Genomic DNA, 12,668 nt, shown 5'->3' with positions numbered 1-12,668 from the left:
AAAAAAAAAAAAAAAAAAGAAAACAGGCCTTCTTATACACAAGCTGGAGTATAAAATGATTTCTCCTATCTTTGAGTCATCTAGCAAGACAAATTAAAAACATTTAAAGCTCCCACTTTCCTTTCATCCAGCAATTCAGTTTCCAGGAATACATTCCAGTATGAGAAGAGTGTGCTACGGCACAAGAATAAGATGTTCATTCCAATTTTTCTTATAATAGCAAAAAGATGAGAAATAATCAACAAAAAACACACACATAGACACACATCTGTCTGTTTAAAATAAACAAAATCAGGGGCGCCTGGGCAGCTCAGTCGTTGGGCGACTGCCCTCGGCTCAGGTCATGATCCCAGGGTCCTGGGATCGAGTCCCGCATTGGGCTCCCTGCTCCGCGGGAAGCCTGCTTCTCCCTCTCCCACTCCCCCTGCTTGTGTTCCCTCTCTCGCTGTGTCTCTCCCTGTCAAATAAATAAATAAAATCTTTAAAAATAAATAAATAAAATAAACAAAACCATACTATAGTATTCTATGCCTTTTTGGTATTATTTAACCTTAATTAATGGACATCAGTATATACCACTATATGTTAATTGATCTAATTCTTCAATGGCTGCAAAATTTCCATTGTCTAGTGTTACTGCAGCTCCTATGAGCAAATACATTACTGAACACACAGGCACTTTTTGCATTCTTATAACTGTTGTATATATACCACAGTCTACTTGGATGAATATACCTTTAGAATGAATCCCAAAAGGGAGATTGCTGGGAAAGAATGCTTAGTGCATTACTAACTGAGAGATACTGAGTGTCAGGAGTTTCTCATGAGCCTCTAAACCTGCTTCCTCTCCCTCATCTAAAGGGGTGCGGATGGGTTACGCGAGCTGTTGGGGCTCACCACAGACACAACTCATACACCCTAGCTGTATACCCTCTATTGCTCTCTCTCTCCAAGGCTAGCTGTTGGGATTTCTCCCAACTGCACATGAGGGTGTTGGTTGTGAGCAGTAACTCCCAGGTGTGGTTCACACTCAGACCCACAGGGGCAGTACCTAGGCCAGCAGAAGACAAGACAGGGAAGAACAGAGCACTCCCCACCACCATCATCTCCCTCGGAAGCACACACTCGCGGTCAGTACGTGACCCTGACTCTTCCCCTCCTCCAGGTATCGGACGCAGGCTGGGTCAGCACCCACTCAGCACAGTCACAGCTGCCTCTCCTCACCGTGGCTTCACCACGGCCTTGTGTCTGTACATCCTGCTCACAGCTGACCCAGGTAGCATATATTACATTTCTCCCAGTGGGTCTTCGGACAGTCTGAAAGGGGCTCACCTTTGGCCCATGTACCACCTGGGCCTTGGCCTGGGGTTGGACCTTGATACCTGTTCCACTCCAGACTGGGCACAGTCGCTAGTCCCCATTCTTGATCATCACCTCCAACAATGGTAAATGGATGGACAAAAAAAATCTCTTTTCCCTCTGCTATGATGAGGGAGGGGAGGGACAGGAATGGCATAAAGGGATGCCATGTGGCTCCCCTCAGTGGTCCTAGCAAGAACACTGTTACTTCCAGGCGTTAATTCTACCCAGAATTAGATGACCTCATGCTGGGATTTAAATAATCATGACATGACAGTGGGACGGAGCAATTCTTAGTTGACTGAATTATTTGCAAGGAGCAGATTTTACTTGTGCCATAAAATAAATAAAATGAAATGATACCTGCAGTCTTCACAAGGATACAAACAAGGGCTTGGGAGTACCTGATTGTCCTTGGTAAGCAGTTGCTCTGTCCTAACGCTGTCCGAGTATGAGGTTACCCGGAAGGCTTGCAGCACTGCGCAGATTGGATTTTTTTTTTTTCAGTTTAGACTCCAAGCTCTCACACAGACAGGACCCCATCTTCCCAGCGTCCTGAAGAAACTTGATCCTACCCAGACAGCACAGCTGCTGCCAACAGACAAAGCACCAAGGTCAGGGAGACAGCTGGGCAGCAGATAGCCTTTCCAAGAGATAACAGGAAACGACTAAGAGCCAATAAAAGAGCTTACCTGAGGGGAAACATGAGACTGAGGTCAGATCCCACAGTTTATGCTGATTAAAGAGTATGAGACTTCAGTCCTTCTCAATAAATCTTTATTTCACACACATGAAGATCTGAGTTGTAGGAACAGCTCCTGATTCGATATGAAAAGTGGTTATCCCTGATTAGTGAGATTAAGGAAAAATTATATATTCTTTACACTTGGCTCTAAATTGACTCTAGAGCTTGTCTGTATGAGACAGGGAGGGTGAGAGGAGGGGAGAGAGGGAAGAAGAGAGGGAGTAACGTGGCAATTCTGCTTCTGCCACAGGGGATCTTTCTAACTATCAAAGAATGTGTGCTTCTCTAAAGGTAACCTGCAGGGTTTGGGAATGAAAGACAGAAAGGGTTTTTGGTAGGGGGTGGAGATAGGGCAGGGAAGGGCAAAGTCCTTTCTGTCTTATGGGTATCCACCTGCCGTTGTTTCCCAAAAGCAGGAGCAGTGGGCGGCTGTCCTCCTCCTCTTCCCCTCCCCTCCCCTCCCCTCATTCTTCCCCTGACAGTGGAGGACCAGACCACCTAGGTGATGGTGAAGCTTTTGGAGGTTTACTAGATGCAGGAGACCTACAACCCTGAGGACTGCATTTTACCTGCTGTGTTACCTGGCGAGTACCATGTGTCTTTGGAGCCCTGGAACTTGCTGGCTTCAGGAAAACAAAGTCTATTTACTGTCTGAGAGGAGTAGGAGGTGAACTTTTCCAAAGCCTCTCTCTTCTTTTGGGATCGTGCTGCACATACACAATGCTACATAACCAGCTGTTTCAAGTTAATAACTCAATGTGAGCAGCACCAATATGACAGCAGACATTATTCAGTATTGGTTTTGATGGGTGGCCACATTACATTTTCAAATGTGCTGCAATTTATTTATTTAGCAAGTCCATGACCATTCTTTTTATAAATTAAGCTGCTTTGGAAGTCCCATGTATCTAAATCTTTGTTCACATCCAAGACAGTTTCCTTTATGTTAAGGTTTATTTTTTTAAGATTTTATTTATTTATTTGAGAGAGAGAGAGTGAAAGAGAGAGATCATGAGCAGGGGGGAGGGTAGAGGGAGAAGCAGACTCCCCACTGAGCTGGGAGCCTGATGTGGGACTCGATCCTGGGACCCTGGGATCATGACCTGAGCGGAAGGCAGACGCTGAACTGACTGAGCCACCCAGGTGCCCTAACATTAAGTTTTTAGAAGTACAAGTGCTGGGTTACAAGATGTGTACGAGTTTTATTTTATTTTATTATTTTTTAAAGATTTTATTTATTTATTTGAGAGAGAGAGAATGAGAGACAGATAGCAAGAGAGGGAAGAGGGTCAGAGGGAGAAGCAGACCCCCCGCTGAGCAGGGAGCCCGATGTGGGACTCGATCCCGGGATTCCAGGATCATGACCTGAGCTGAAGGCAGTCGCTTAACCAACTGAGCCACCCAGGCGCCCTGTGTACGAGTTTTAAAGCTTATACATTTGGATTTGGATTTATCAATCCGTTTCTTTGCATTTTCTGGATTCCTCTCATGCCTAAAATGGCTTTGCACACTTTCAGAGCCTAAAAGCTTTCACACATCTCTGGGGAGACTAAAGATTCTCTTGAGGGTCCCTGGGACAGCTGCACTGAGGAGAAAATTTGGAGAGCCAATTGGCAGGTGAAATGCAGGGCTGGGAACAGTCCTAGACACACTGAAAGATTTTGGGGGTGGAGAAGGGAAGGACAAGTCTTCCAGAACTCAGAAACAATGCCCTGCTCCAGGCGGGGCAGAGTTTCTGCTTGGTTGGGGAAGGCTGGATCCACAGCCTATGTGACACACACATCGCCCTGCATACCCACAGGTGTTATTACACATACCTCCGAAGCTTGGGATTGGCTGGTGAAGTTGACTCCGCAGAGGTTGTGTTTAGGTGGCAACGGAAGATCGATACCATTTTCATGCCCTTTCTGATTCTCCAACAGGCGCTCTCCTGTCTCTCGGCGAGTGTAAATGTGAATAGGCGTGAATGCATGAGTGTGAGGGGGGGGCAGCAAGACTCAGATGGATCGGGGCAGAGAGATTTGTAGTCTCTGAGAAGGAAGTTCCTCCAACTCGTCCTCTTTCTCCTCAAAGGTCCTGTGGCTGCCACGGCCCTTGCTGTGGCGGGGTCAGGACAAGGGAGGACGGTGGGCTGCAAAGGGGTCAGATGAAGTTGGGGTGAGTCTTGGGGATGTTATTTGAGGTATCTGGGTGCCAGAGGCATCAGGTACTGCTGACAAAGGACAGATTACGGAATCCTCGGTGGGGTCCTGGATGAAGGGATGAGACAGCCCCGCCCACAAAGCACACGTGGGATGCAGTGCGCATGCCCAGTGCCCACACTGTCCCATCAGCCGTTGGTGTGTGCAACGTGGTCCGGGTGCAGTGCAGTGCAGATTGCATCGTTCTGTCTGGATTCTTTCTCGCTGTCTGAGACTCAAGAGGTAGGTCTCCAGATCAGTCTAGAAGTTTAAATGCGAGTTTGAGGAGAGAGCTAGTGGGCTTTGGGTGGGCAGGACCGTGTAGTTCCTGGCCTCTGTGGCAGAAAGCCCCCGAGGTCTTTGTTCTTCTCGTGGGTGTTGCAGCTACCATGGCTCTTGTCACGGTGGAGAACAACTGAGGATGGTGGGCTGTGGAGGGGAGGGGGTCGTATGAAGATGGGACAGAGCTTGGGTCATCATTTGATGTATCTGGGTCCCGGAGGCACCAGGAGCTGAAAGAGGGCAGATTTGGGAATTTGGGGCACGGCCCTGGTGGGGGGAGGGGAAGCCATACCACGTGGCACGTGCTGCGGCAGTGCACGTGTCCAGTGCTACGCGCCTTCCCATCAGCCTTTGGTGTGGGTCGTGTGCAAAAAGCTCTGGGTGCGGAGCTGTGCAAGTGGCGTCTTTCTGTCTGGATTCTTTCTCACTGAGACTTGATCATTCTCCCAGGAGTTTAAGTGTGAGTGAGTAAGGAAAGAGCCAGGGGGCTTCAGACGGGTCTCCGAGGAGCAAGGTTCTTGGGGTAATCGTATTTCTCTTAACGCGTCTTGCGGCTTTTGTCTTTGTTGGGGGGGGCGCCGAGACAAGGGAGGATGGCGGGCAGGTGAGGAAGGGGAGGTCAGATGAAGATGGGACGAATCTTGGTGATGTTATTTGAGGTATCTGGGTCTTGGAGACACTGGGAACTGCCGATAGAGGACAGATTTGGGAATTTTTGGTGAAGCCTCAGGGGGCAGGGAAGCCCTTCCCCCTACGGCACTTGCCCGATGCAGTGCACATGCGCAGTGCACATGCGCAGTGCCCAGCAGTTGCCTCTTGGTGGTTGGTGTGGGCACATGCGCAGCGCGTTCCGGGTGCTGAGCTGAGCAGGGCCAGTCTTACTTGTGGATTTTTTCTCACTGAGACTCAATCGGTAGGTCCGCAGATTTGTCCCCCCAGGAGTTCAAGTTTGAGTGAGTGTGAGGAGGGTGCTTTCTGTCTTTCGGTGGTTAGGGGCAGTGTAGTTCCTGGTCTCTGGGGAGTAAATTCCTTGAGGTTGTTATCCTCCTCACAGGTATGGCCACCATGGCCTTTGTGGGTGGGGGTGCTGGGAAAGGGAGGATGATGGGCTGTGAAGGGGAGGGTGCCAGATGAAGATGGGGGGAGTCTAAGGGGTGCTATTGGAGGCATCTGAGTCCTGGAGGCACCTGAAACTGCTGACAGAGCACAGAATTGAAAATGGTCAGTGGGGAGGTGGACAGGGCTATATATTATGAAATCTCTTCATAGTGGGGAGTCCACTTATGAAACTAAATCTCTTTGGGAAAGTTGTATGTCTTTTTTCAAGTACTTGAAGGTCCCTTGTCTGCCAGATTGCTGGGAAACAGATTTTGTAGACAGCCTAATTTGATGTGATTGGAAAATAGGCAGTTGTTACTAATTCAAGATTTATTTTGGAAATCTCAAAAAATGTAAAAAAAGAATTTATAATCAGCAGTTGGCTGTGAAGATAGTCCAGTATAATTATTGTTTTCTTACAATTTTCAGTTAACGATTTTCTACTTTCAGTGAGAAATATGAGTGCTCGAGTAAGATCAAGATCTAGAGGAAAGAGAGATGGAAAAAAGCCTTCTAAGCTGGATGAACCTGGGGTTGTGAGTGCTTTAACGTCTTACTTCCATTGGCAGAAATAATTTTTTATGAAAAACCATTGAAAAAGTTGTTGAACCAATATAGATCTGTTGTTTAAAGGACTTCCTTGCTGAAAATGGGTGAAAAATTAATCCCACAAAAGAGACTGAGCAAAAAGACTTATATTCTGCTGTTGCCTGGCTACGTAGATTGAGCCTGGAACTCGTCTCTATGATTTTTCCTCTTGTACTTGTTAATAAACTGGTAATACATCTCAGAAAAGATTAAAAAGTTTTCCAGAATTATTGGTCCTTGCAGATAATTCCTTTCTTAGAATATTTTCTTTATAAGAAAGAGTAATTTTATTGAATACTTACAGAGAAGAGCATAGGAAAAATTCAGATTTGTGATTAATTATCTCCATGTAGTATGTATATTTGCGCTTTCTATCATTATAGTATTAATATCAATACTATTTGCACCTACCCTCCCCCAAGGCTAAGCAACCGGGTAAAAAAACAGTGCAAAAAGAGGAACCACCAACTGAGGATCTGGATATTGAGCCTGGACAAGAGAGAGAAGAAGGAGCATGTGGGGTTCAAGGTGATGAGGGGATGGAGAAACATGTTGTACTTCATTTAGGAGGTTGTATTAGTAATAGAAATGGATAAAGGGTTCCCTGAAAATTGGCTGGAAACCTGTTTGGTAAGGGAAAGGTGGAGTTTGCAGCTGACTACAGTCCTTCTCTGATAAGTGTTCCTTCTTTCAGCACCTCACCATCCCATGGTGAATTAAAACTATTTGGCATGCTTGGAAAATATTATTTGGCATACTTGGAAAATACAGTTCTTGCCAGGGCTCTATATTAGCAAATCAAGGGAAACAACATTAAATTTAGATAGAATTTACACTATATCACTAGTTAAATTTGGCCTTTTTTGAATGCTGTTTTCTGGGCTTAAGTCATTGCATCAAACATTTGAGCAAACCTAGATATATTTTGGTTAGTTCTTAGATTGTAATTTTTGAAAATCATAGAGAAACAAAAATGTGAAATCCTTTCCTAGGGGCTGTTAAAGTCTTCAATGTTTTTGTTTTCCTTTTTTTTTTTAATATTTTATTTTTATTTATTTATTTGACAGAGAGAGAGATAGTGAGAGCAGGAACACAAGCAGGGGGAGTGGGAGAGGGAGAAGCAGGCTTCCTGTCGAGCAGGGAGCCTGATGTGGGACTCGATCCCAGGACCCTGGGATCATGACCTGAGCCGAAGGCAGACGCTTAACAACTGAGCCACCCAGGCGCCCCTGTTTTTGTTTTCCTGAACCATAATCTAGTTGTCACATATTCTTTTTTTTTTTTAAAGATTGATTTACTTTAGAGAGAGAGGGGCCTGTGTGTGCTTGTGTGAGTGGAGGGAGGGGCAGGGGGGAGAGGGAGAGAGAGAATCTCAAGCAAACTCCCTGCTGAGCACAGAGCCCTATGTGGGGCTCGATCCCACGACCCTGAGATCATGACCTGAGCCGAAATCGAGAGTCAGACGCTTAACGACTGAGCCACCCAGGCGCCCATTGGCTTAGTAGTATCTTTTATACCATTATTTTTTCCTGATCCAGGATCAACCCAGAACCACCCACTGTATTTAGTTGTCATCTCTCTTTGGACTCCTTTTTCCTAGAAGTGTACTTCAGTCTTTCTTTGTCTTTCATGATTGACATTTTTTGGAATCCAAACCATTTGTTTTGTAAAATATTCTTCAGCTTGGGTTTGTCTCGTCTTACTATTTGTAATGACTTTTTTCAGTTAATTTATTGGGGCCTGCTTGGTGGCAGGTAATGTATTAGATGCTGAGGAAAAAAATATAAATGAGAGAATGATTTCTGTCTTGAGCTCACAATCTTGCCAGAAATTCATGTAAACAAATAGCTGATCTAATAAGTATAATAATAGAAATGTATATAGGTTACAAAGGTGACAACTAAGTTGTCTTAAAACCGTTTTAGAAAATGAAAAGCTTCGTAGAGGAGATAATATATGAGAAACAACTCCATTTTCTAGCCGAAAACTCTTTAATGCTCATTGCGTTTTTATATATCACATTTATTACAGTACTAACCTACAGAGCTTTATTTAGTAAGAGTAATTTATGGTTTACTGCTTACATTAATAATTCTGTTTATTTATATAAGAACTTGAATTGAAAGCTGAAAGCCAGGAAAAGGGTCTGGAAAAGACTGGGGGTGAGCTTGGAGATGGCCCTGATGTGAAAGGGAAGACTCCACCTAACGTAACACTTGCTAAAATTCAAGAAGCAGGTAAGTTATCCATTAAGAATACAAGTCATGGGGTTGTTTTTTTCTGCAATATTATCATACCTTTGTAACAAATCACAAATGTAAAGATTATTTGGAAGGTAGTTCATACATGAAATGTTAGATTCAAAGACAGAGTCAGAGCAAAAAAAATAAGTCAAAGCCATGTTGTTGAATTATAAAATATGGAAGTATTATTACTTTGGAATAGAAGTCCTTTGAAACCCAATACAAGTGGTCGAATACTTTTTAAAGTACATGAATTATTTAACATACCCAAATATCAATTGGATATCTAAACAACACAGTAGTATTGATTTTCTTTTAATTTGCCTAAACTGTTTCTCAAAAATAACTATATCTTTTGTATCTTTTAGACACCAAAAAATAATATGGATCTCTTTGTTTTGTTTTTATGGGTTAGTTTGTTGATTTTTTTTTAAATTGTGAGCTCTACAAATGAGAAATGGTGATATTTTCCTTCACATTTTAATGTCATCTATGATGGCAGTGGCTTATAATTAGTGTGATCTGTAATTTTTTTTTTTTTTGGTGATCATGTAATTATCATCATCTAAACCAGGACACTCTTGAGAGTTAAAGGGAGTGCTGTTGACTGCTTACACCAGGACGATAGGTGCAAATGAACAAAATGGCCACCATAGTATAAATAGACCATATAAGGGTTGAGCTAGATCAGCGAAAGAATTTTGCACAAAAGAGACAAACCAAATGGAATAATGTCCTTTGCCTCTATGTAGTTAAAACAATTCCAAGTATGACATTATTATTTTAGCTAATATGGATAACTAGAAGACCGTTTCAAGTGAATGAATTTGAATGAATTCTAATGACACTGGGTTTACTTGTTTGTTTTGCTTCTTGGAGTTTCTACTTGGTTGATTTTCTTTTAACTGAAATCACCGGCATATTTTGCTCGCTACTTAAAATTATGTTTAAATAAGCTCTTGGAATTTAATCTGTTCTGGGTTTGAGAAATCTGTGTTTCTCCATGCCACCAAAAAGAGTGATGCGTTTAAAAAGTTAGAAAAGTTAAAAAGCCTGAAAATGTACATTAGCTTAGAAGTCTATGCAGTGGTTAGGGTTCTGGTTTTAGGTTCATCTTATAAAACCAAAGCCGTAGTGTCCTTTTTGTACTTTTGTTATTGCCTAAAGTTCTGCTAAGTGACGTACCCAACTGTTACGTTTATGTTTTAGGTGATGGACAGTCATAAATTACAAAGACGAGAAGCTGAAGCCACACATACAGTTTGTTATATTGATAATTTGGCTTAAATTCTCTCAATAAAGATTTAAAAGTTTGCTCTGAAGTCGTCATGCATATCTTTTGTTAAATCTGTACCTAGGAATCTGATACTATTATAAATGGTATTTTAAAAAAAACTATGTTCTATTTAGACCTGGTCTATAGAAGTGCTATTTACTTATTTATTTTTTTAAAAGATTTTATTTATTTATTTGACAGAGAGAGACAGCGAGAGAGGGAATACAAGCAGGGGGAATGGGAGAGGGAGAAGCAGGCTTCCCGCTGAGCAGGGAGCCCGATGCGGGGCTCGATCCCAGGACCCTGGGATCATGACCTGAGCCGAAGGCAGACCCTTAACGACTGAGCCACCCAGGTGCCCCTAGAAGTGCTGTTTATTTTTGTGTAATTAATTTTGTCTGGTAACTTTGCTAAGTTTATTCTAATAGTGTATCTCTACATCCTCTTGGATTTTCTACATACACAGTCATACCATATGCAGATAATAACTCTTCTTTCTTCCTTTTGAATCTTTCTGCTTTGTAGTTCTTGTCCTTACTTTATGATACTGGCCATGTCCTTTTAAGTACAATGTTGGATAGAAGCAATGATAGTAGACATCCTTGTATATTCCTGATTTCTCTTTCAACATTTCACTATGATGTATAGTATAGATTTTTAAAAATGAGATGTCTTCTATTAGATTAAGGAAGTTCCTTTTTATTCCTAGTTTGCTAAAAATATTTACCATGAATATTTGTTGAATGTTACCATACACTCACTCTCCATCGATTGAGGTGATCTTAAGAGGTTTTTTTCATTAATCTGTTAATGTGGATTCCTAGAATAAACCCAATTTTAAGTCATGATATATTGTCCTTTTTATGTATTGTTGGATTCCCCTCTCTAATGTTTTGTTCAGAATATTTGCATCTTCGTGAGTGAGATTGGCCCATACTTTTTTTATGTACTCTCCATATTAGGCTTTGTTATCAAGGTTATTCTGGCTTCAGAAATGTGATGAGGTATATATCTTCTTTTTCTGTTTTCTGGTAGAGTTCATCTAACTTTGGAATTATTTCTTAAATGTTTGATAGAATTTATTAGTGAAGCCATCTAAGCCTGGAGTTTGCTTTTTAGGAAAGTTTGAAATTAGTGATTTAATATTTTCTATTCTTTGGTCAGTTTGGGTTTTATTTTTAGAGGGCTTTGGCCATGTTATCCCAATTTTCATTACAGAGTTGTCCATAATATCCTCATTATTCTCTCAATGTCTGCGGGATCTGTAGTGATAACTGCCATTTTAATTCTTAGTACTGATAATTTGTGCCTTCTCTCTTGTGTTCTTAACCAGTCTCACCAGAGGTTTACCAACATTACTAGTTTTTTCAAAATAAACCAACCTTTGGCTATGCTGATCCTATTCTATTTTTGTTCTTTATTTTATTAATTTCATTTCTCACCTTTATTATTTTTGTTCTTTCTCTGTTTAAGTTGCTGTTCTTTTTTCTAACCCTTTGAAAAAATGTTTAGCTCACTAACTTCAGCCTTTATAATGTACACTTTTAAATGATAACATTCTTCCTAAATAGGGCTTTAGCTTCATCTGAAAAGTTTTGATATATAGTATATTTGTTATTTAACTCAGAATATTTTCTAATTCTCATTCTGATTTCTTTGAACTGTGGACTACTTCTAAGTGTATTCCTTAACTTTTAAACATAAAGACAAACATAAGAATTCAGAAAATTTGAAACTAAAAGGATGGGCAAAAGATAATCTGCACAAAATTGCAAAAATTGGCTTTCAGGAAAATAAGCATTACTAGAGAATAAGGGATATTTCACGTAGAAAAATTCAGTCTGTCAGGAATATTTAACAATTTTAAATATGAACCTAATAGTGTGGCTTCAAAATGTAAGGGAAAAAAATGGAAGAATCACAAGGAGAAATCAGTGTCAGAGTAAGCAGACAAAATCAGTAAGGAAAGATATGTAAGGGTGCCTGGGTGGCTCAGTTGGTTAAGTGACTGCCTTTGGCTCAGGTCATGATCCTGGAGTCCCGGGATCGAGTCCCACATCGGGCTCCCTGCTCGGCAGGGGGTCTGCTTCTCCCTCTGCCCTTTTCCCTCTCGTGCTCTCTGTCTCTCATTCTCTCTCTCTCAAATAAATAAATAAAATCTTTAAAAAAAAAAAAAAGGAAAGATATGTAAGATTTGCACATCGTGATTAATAAATTTTACCTAATGGAAATAGATAGAACTGTGTATTCAACAACTGAATACGTATTCTTTTCAGTGTAATTATTCAGTCAGAGGACCTGTGCTGTATATTTCAATTCTTTGAAATGTTTTGCATTTTTATGACCCACCATATGGTCAATTTTTGTAAAAATTGCATACGTGCTTGAAAAGAATGTGTATTCACTTGAGTGTAGATTACGTACGCTGCCTAACTTAGTGTTCCTATCCTGCACTTCTTTTAGTGCTGTGGTCACCTTGCCCTGACAAGGCAAGGACCCTTGGGCAGTGGCTCGGGTCCCGTGGCCTTTCTCAGCATCCACTTGACCAATAGGAAACGAGTTCATTCTTGCCATGTCACACAGTGCTACGTAGTAGAGCAGGTCCCTATGCTGTGGTTACTTTTCTCCCAGCTGTCCTAGGCTGCTCTACAAGCCTTTCTCTTTGAAATTTCTCCCGGCAAAAACCAGGCATCAGTTTCCAGGGCATACACTTTAAGCTCTGAAAACTTGGTCATCACACTCCATTCTACTGCAACACTGCAATGGGTCTCTGATTTTCTGTAGCTCAGAGCATACGGCTGGTGAGATGCCAGTCTTCCTTTCTTAACATATTCCAGATGTCTTTTAGTGGCTCTCTCAGATTTCCATTCAATTGATTTTTTTTTAAGATTTTATTT

The 12,668-nt window shown here is 41.7% G+C and overlaps 1 protein-coding gene across 1 annotated transcript; it reads left to right on the top strand.

The window, feature by feature from the left end:
• Positions 1–4,883: 4,883 nt before the first annotated feature.
• LOC102737911 (P antigen family member 4) lies at positions 4,884–9,807 on the top strand. The gene is made up of 5 exons (XM_031038787.2): positions 4,884–5,089; positions 6,115–6,200; positions 6,675–6,780; positions 8,364–8,489; positions 9,705–9,807. The coding sequence occupies exons 2-5, from the start codon at positions 6,123–6,125 to the stop codon at positions 9,719–9,721; spliced, it is 327 nt and encodes a 108-aa protein (XP_030894647.1). The 5' UTR covers positions 4,884–5,089; positions 6,115–6,122; the 3' UTR covers positions 9,722–9,807.
• The last annotated feature ends 2,861 nt before the right edge of the window (positions 9,808–12,668 follow it).

Source organism: Leptonychotes weddellii, chromosome X (assembly GCF_054177405.1).
Source record: "Leptonychotes weddellii isolate Sample4059 chromosome X, ASM5417740v2, whole genome shotgun sequence".
Taxonomy (NCBI): domain Eukaryota; kingdom Metazoa; phylum Chordata; class Mammalia; order Carnivora; family Phocidae; genus Leptonychotes; species Leptonychotes weddellii.
Note: the sequence above shows the minus strand (reverse complement) of the source record. Positions and strands in the feature narration are given on the sequence as shown.

Coding starts and splice junctions, on each gene's coding strand:
- LOC102737911 (XM_031038787.2), top strand. CDS start 6,123: ATGAGTGCTCGAGTAAGATCAAGATCTAGAGGAAAGAGAGATGGAAAA. Junction 6,201..6,674: donor AGCTGGATGAACCTGGGGTT/GTGAGTGCTTTA, acceptor CCCTCCCCCAAG/GCTAAGCAACCGGGTAAAAA. Junction 6,781..8,363: donor AGGAGCATGTGGGGTTCAAG/GTGATGAGGGGA, acceptor TATTTATATAAG/AACTTGAATTGAAAGCTGAA.